Raw genomic sequence first — 6,760 nt, 5'->3', positions numbered from 1 at the left:
GTAGAGAGGTGATTGGTGGCAAAGTGTAGGACAAGGCCTCAAGGACAAGAGTCCAAGTACTGATAGCCTGATGAATAGAGACTTGTTAGAACTTGTAGGGCACAAGCCCTGGGAGCAAAGGAACAAGCTAACTGCAGACCCCTGAGCCGTCACAGCTGAGGAGGCAACCAGACGGACAGAGAAACAAGTAGCCAGATAAGGGAACGGATGGCGCCGATATGTAATCAAGAAAGCCGCGTAGAAAGAAACTCCCTAACCTTGGAATAGAAATTATTGCTAGGTCAAGATAAACTAGTAAGTTCCTATTGTTCTAACGGTGTGCCTCAAATATCAACCAATCAGTGTTTTTTATGCTTAAGATTTAACCAATCAGTGTGTAATATGTAGAAGGTAGAAACGTTTATAATTGTAAGAAAATCACTAATAAAGGGACAACTTGCTTGCATCAAGCTGCGTCCCGTCTCTTCATTCGCTGCAGCAAAGGACAGATGCAGTATCTCTATCTCCATGGGCTTGCTACTAACAAGGTGGTGAATTGGTTTGGGAGCCCAACCGCCCCCTCTGTCTGTCCACCTGGTCTGCTGAGGGGGGATGCTGCAGGCTCTAGGGTCTCATACGTCCTGGTGCCAGAAACCAGAGAGACTGGGGCCCTGGGGCAGTACTGGGCAGATGGCAGCCGAGTCTGGGTGCTGGAGGGACATGCACTGCGTGTACGTCCGTCTGTCTGCGCTGATCTGTGTGCCCCTTCCAGGTCAGAATCAGCACAGAGACTGAGCAAGATCATGCAGGACAGATGCAGACGGTCACTGCCAAAAGAGCTTCAAAGCAACTGGTTCCCCAATCAATAACGCCATGGGCCCCACGGGAGGAGAGGCTTGTCCAGAGCTTGGGCTGGGGAGGCCCAGGCTGGTTCTGCCAAGGAATGCATCCCATCTCAGGAACTGCTTCCTTGTAAAGTTACCCCAGCAGCAATCTCGGTGGACAAAGAGGAAGACATTAAGACATGAACGCTGTTTTCCCAGCTATTTTTTTATTCAGTGATGTGCCACTGAAGTTGCAAAATTCTTCGTGAAAAGGGAGTACAGTCCAACAGGGGTCCCCATCCCTGAGCTGTGAGAGCTTCCCAGCGGCCGCTCTGGAGAAAAGACAGGCAGAGAAACCAGGGAAGAAACCTCCTAATCCAGTCAAAGAATGGTGCAGAAGATGCTCCTGCGGTGGTGGCAGCCCCCATCCATCCTGGTAGTTGTGCTGGAAACCCTCGGACCACCAGCCGCCATGCAGGAGCCCAGGACACCTCCTCTGACGTGAGGCCGTGCTGGGGGGTTAATCAGCATGCACTCCATATCAAACCTGGGAAAAGGAGAGACACCCCATGCGTGACCATGAGCAGGGTGAAAGGGTGCTTCCAGAGCCGCCTCAGAAACACTCCCTTGAAGTTCCCCCATCAGGGAGGGAAGGGGCAGAGCAGCGCTGGCAGGCGCACAATGCTCAGACGCGACGTCTGTTCTGAAACACAAGCGGGACAGAAATGGTTGGAGAATTGAGACGGAACATCTCGCTTTACTGCAAAACTACCTCCCGTGATTTTACAGCCAACACCTCCAAGTGCCTGCAAGTTCTAGGGGGATGGGTCAGGAACCTGCAGGAGGAAATTCAGTGCTAGGACCTCCCGAGACTTGCTGTAAGGGACCCAGATTTGAAAACCTAACGGAGGAATCGTGAGGCTAAAGGCTCTGGAGGAGGTGGTGGGAATCCTCTCTAGTGCACTTGACACTGATGCTATGGGAGTCTGGAGGACTAAGTGACAGCATCACCAGCCTGGGGGCCCACACATGTAACCTCCCTCCAGTAATGCAAGTCTTCCAGTTTCACTGGGTCCTCTCTCACGCCATGGACCCAGGGAGTAGAGTCAAGGTCAAATCTTTTTAGCTAAAAAGAACAACCCACTGAATACCCAGCTCTTGTATGGGTGACGGGGCTCCAGCATTCCACCCTCGGGCATCTGTTGTAGAGTCCAGCTCTAGAGTGACCCTTTTTGAACAAGGCCTGTAGTGAGAGTCACTGAGATCTGGGTGACGGTAAGCAGCTAAGGGAAGCTTTGCAACACCCATTGGAGATCTGCAGCTACAGGAGTACCTCTGAAGACCACCAGAAGACACATTCTCCCTCTACTGGCACAAAGACCAGGGTAGCTAAATCAAGCCCAGGAAGAAACAACCACTCCAAGATCCATTTTCCCCTTGGCTGTTCACATTGCTCCGGGCAAAAGCTTGGAGGTGGAATCTGGTGCCTGAAGCCACCCTCCTCCTCCTCACCAGCACCAAAAGCCCAGTGCAGACTGGGGTCGGATCTGGCCATCCATCATGAAGACCCACGTAGCCTGACAAGGAATAATCCAAGCCCCTTTGGTGGCTTTAGAGGTATCCCAAGAGGAACCTCCTGGCTCTGCTTGGTCTGCAGTCGTCACCTGCAGTGGTTCACCACACATGTGGGGCTGGTGCCATGGGTCAGCAGGTATGGGAAGCTGAGAAGAGGCGCTCCATAGCACAGCCCTCCTGTGCTTGCCTAACAGGGGAGCACAACGGCGGCTCCGAGCTCACAACTCCACCCCATGGTGCTAGGGCCCTTACCTTTTCTTGACGGTGAGAAGCACATTGTCTTGGACAATGCAATCTTCTGCGTTTGACATTGGTCGCAAAATGAATTTCTTGGATCTTCCTTGGAAAATGAGGTTTTCCTGCACCAGGCCTTTGGCTTCGTCAAAGAGAGCAATCCCATAGTCCCGAAAGGCCTGGATCCTGTTCTTGGTCACCTGCAAATTAAGCTTTAGATGGGATGGCACAAGCAGAAGGATATTGTTCATACGGCTCTTTGATCGACAAAGAAACAAACTCCAAAGCTCCTCTGCAAGGCTCACTAGCACTCCCTGGCAGTCTGGGAGCATACCAGGGGTTCAGACTGGATGTCCTGTAGCCACGCACACAGAAGCTTTCCTAAGGCCTTCTACACATTACTGGTGGCCCCACCTGGCAGCTCAGCTTCTGTCAGTGGTAGATGCTACAAGCTTCCCTTCAGCTGGTACCCAACTCCCTGGTGCAATATGAACCTGCTGCTGCTCCTTGCCCTCCAGGTTTTGAATGGCCATACTTGTAGGCTGTCATGTCCTTCTATACGGAAAAAAAGAGCACTTAGGATTCTCCTCTTCCCAAGACAGACAAGGCCACGGCTCTCACCATGCCATCATCTAGAAGATCAGTTTGGTCCTTTCTCCTTGGATCCACAGCAACAGCTGCTGTGATGCTCCTTCCCACCCAGCACCGTGCACCATCTCACCCGCTCTCAGGCACCTGTTGGGCTCTGGCAGTGCGTGGACGAGCAACGACAGCGCCAGGACATCACCAGTACTTCAGCAAGGAGCTGCGCCCCCCAACTCTGCTCCCCAAATGAACCCTGCAACATGAATCCTGCCTGTGTGCTCCAGGAGACTGGATGGCTGGGACCATGGAACATGCAGTGGGTTTTAGCTTCTGCTCCAGAGGACAATCTTTTTCTACGGGCATCATTTTCAAAAGGAGTGTGTAGCCCCTGCAGGACTCATGCAGAGCATTTGCTTGGCAGGGCTTTCTGTAAACTCTTTTTAGGGGTCCTTCATGATGAGTTAAATTGCATTTCTCATTTTGATGCATGATGGCTTCCCCTCAACAAAGACCAGAATGGAGGCAACCTTGTACTCCAGGAGGTAACCTGGGGAACTGGTTAGATGCTTGAAATGCTGCATCTAACTTCCCAAAAAATCTAGTTCAGATGCCAGCTACCCCAGACCTTCAGCACAGCTCACGCAGCCTGCAAAACCTCCGACAGAGCCCTATGGGATCACCCACTTGACTGTGCCGTGCGGTTAAATACAGGGGACAGGCCTTGGAGAAGATGGACTTTGCTGAATGCCATTGCACCAAACCACACAGGAATCCCTCTGCTGCTCTGAGGGAAGAGAGGTGTCTCTTACAAGCCCTCTGTGAATCCACGTGTGGGAAATGATTACTGAGCTGCCCTTCACCAAGGCTTAAACATCAGACAGATGTGACAAACCACCAGAGAGGATACAGCCTTGACACAGGACTTCGAAAATTTACTCTTTTTTTTGTTGTTGTTGCCACTAAGCAATGTCATGAGCTCACGCAAGCCCTTCCCCTGTGCGTCTGCCCATCTGAAAAACCGCTGCTGCTAAAAAAACCGCCTTGCGCATTCCGTCACCGAGTGCACTGGGGTAACACGGCCAGCTCCCCTGGTACAAGTGTGCTTTCCTGCTGCATCTGAGCAACCGTAAGCACAGACCCTACAATGCTGAGGCTAGGGGAAGAACTTGCCTCATCCTTCTGGGCCCTACAGAGTACTTCTAAACCTCTCTTGACAGATGTTAGGACATGATGCAGTTCAAACACACTATGGATAGAAACATCAGTTTCTTGTGAGCAGTGCGCTCTTGTTTTGCACTGCTGGCCCGATTAAAAAGAAACATTTACTTAATTCCCACCTACACCTTCCCTCAAACAATTTCTGCTGACCCTCGTCCAGCCTATTCCCAACGACTGGCCAAGAAAAACACAAAGTTACAGCATGCTGATGGAAGGGACCTCTGGAATAGGACTGTCTCCAGCACTAGATCAGGGCAACCCTGGCTTTGTCCTCCAAAGCTTGGAAACCCCCCAAGAACGGTGACCCTACACCTCTGTGAGCTGTCCCAGGGCCGCACCACCCTCTGAGGCAAGAAGGTTCGCTCAGCCTCCCACCTGGGCCTCCCAAGGTGGGGTGACCACTGCCACTTGTGCTGTTGACCCCTTGCTGGCACTGCTGAGGCGGCTTTGGCTCCGACTGCCCTTTCAGGTAGCGGTGGGGCTGCTGTTAGATCCTCCTCGGCCTCCTCTTTGCCAGATTAGCCAAGCCCAGCTGCCTCTGCCTCATCTTAGCAGTCACACATCCCAGCACTCGCCCATCCTGGTAGCTCTGCAGTGGACACTCTCCCTTTTCTTCACCTCTCTCTTGACCTTCAGGTCCCAAACAGGACGCAACATTTCAGACGCAGCCTCCCAACGGCAAAGGAAAGAGGGGACAACTTTCCCGTGTCAGCTGGACACACTTCTAACGTAGCCTGGAAATTACACTCCCTCTATCACAGGGTTCGCAGGGTCAAGGACACTCCTCCTGCTGGCAATGCCAGGGTGGTCCCTCCTGTCCCGCTTGCGAACCGGGGGGCCTGCTGGCTTCCCCTCGCCCAGGGAGGGAGGGCAGCAGCAGGCGGCTCTGTCTTGCCTCTGCCCCAGCCCTGGGGCTGCACAAGCAGGTGCCCCCTCAGCTCTCTGCAGGACTCACCTTCATGTCTGCTGCCTGGAGCATCTGAAGGCCACACCTGTGGTTGCCGATGATGTCATTCTCTTCAATGACACCCTCGCCCTTGGAGATGATGCCATGGCTGCGGTTCTCATAGATGCCATTGCCGCGCAGCTCCACCTGGCACTCGGCCTCGACCAGCACACCTTCCCGGCTGTTGCAGCAAATGCTGTTGTTTGTGATGTGTGTCAGCTGACTGCTCTGCAGCACTGCCACCCCGCCGTCGCGGTTGGCGTGGATTACATTGGCGATGACGCTGAGCGCTTCGCTGCTCTTGATGTGCAACCCAGCAGCTGCCAACCAAAAAGAAGATCTCTTGGTTAAGACCGTGCAGCCTCAGTCATACGTAACTCCCACAAACGCACTTCTCCTTCTAGAAGCTACCCAGTCTCTTCTGCCACAGGGTGACTTTCTGACTGGGAGCTGAAGGAAAAAAAAAAAACCCCACCCACACTCAGGTCTCAGCACGCCATTTCTCCAGGGTGCTCCTGGCCTAGTGGCAGCTGAGAAAGACCTGAGCTCACCTCCGTTGTGGTTGATGCTGTTCAACTCCACCAGTGCCACGCTGATGGGAGGCCGGGCAGCTGGGTACTCCTCCTCGCTGTCGGGGCCGTTCTCCCCACCGGCACCCTCCCTCTCCTCCTGGAAGGTCTCGTTGCCCCCTTGACCAGGGGGATAGTCACCAGCCTCATCCTTGCGGCAGAACAGTGCCACCCCATAGATGCCGTTGTGGCTGATCTGGTTGTTGATGAGATGTGGAAGGCTGGAGGACATCATCCACACGCCACAGCCCTTGTTGCCTGCAGCGCAGGGCGGCATAGCCCACCAGCTCAGCAGTGCTTGGAGACCCTCAGCCCTGCCCCAGAGCAGCAGGTAGCGCACACGCAGTGCAGGTGCGGCAGAGGCCATCCTCCTCTTTGAGTACACATGAAGGCTAACCCTACACGTCAGAGGCTCACAGAGATCCTTTGACCCTGGCTTGGTCCCACTGGGCCACCTTGAGTTTGGGAGCTAAGCGCCTTTGTTTCCCCACCTCTACTGCCTCCTGGCACTGTCCGTGCTCCGACCCCAGCCCGAGTCCCCAGGTTTAACTTATGCAACCAGGAGGTAAACCGCTGTCCGCTGGCTGCACGTACGGCTGGCTTTGCTGCAGATGGACAGCACCTGCTGGAAGCCCATGTGTCCTGGTTTCTCCTCCTCCACGACTGGGAGTCTCCAGGGCCAGGGAGCACCGAGCTGGTTTTCCTGAGGCTTGGCCTGGGGGCCAAGGCACTTCTCCATGCCAGGTGGCTGGGCCCTAGTAATCCCTCCTGCTTCCCCAGCCACTGCTGTTCCAGAAACTTCTGGCAACGCCCTAGCTGTTGCCCTATAC

At 54.1% G+C, this 6,760-nt stretch overlaps 1 protein-coding gene across 5 annotated transcripts in view; it reads right to left on the bottom strand.

Annotated features, from left to right (window-relative positions):
• Positions 1-946: 946 nt before the first annotated feature.
• FBXO10 (F-box protein 10) overlaps positions 947-6,760 on the bottom strand; it is a 23,257-nt gene continuing 17,443 nt past the window's right edge. For 4 of the 5 annotated variants that reach the window (XM_037372894.1, XM_037372893.1, XM_037372892.1 and 1 more), the window contains exons 8-11: positions 5,913-6,188; positions 5,371-5,681; positions 2,631-2,824; positions 947-1,350 (exon numbers count right to left, since the gene is read on the bottom strand). In XM_037372894.1, the coding sequence (XP_037228791.1) occupies positions 1,185-1,350; positions 2,631-2,824; positions 5,371-5,681; positions 5,913-6,188 (947 nt within the window). In that variant the 3' untranslated portion in view covers positions 947-1,184. The remainder of the gene's footprint in view (positions 1,351-2,630; positions 2,825-5,370; positions 5,682-5,912; positions 6,189-6,760) is intronic. The other variant, XM_037372891.1, reaches the window with a different exon arrangement.

Source organism: Falco rusticolus, chromosome Z (assembly GCF_015220075.1).
Source record: "Falco rusticolus isolate bFalRus1 chromosome Z, bFalRus1.pri, whole genome shotgun sequence".
NCBI lineage: Eukaryota > Metazoa > Chordata > Aves > Falconiformes > Falconidae > Falco > Falco rusticolus.
The sequence above is the reverse complement of the archived record's forward strand: the minus strand, read 5'-3'. Positions and strand labels throughout refer to the sequence as shown.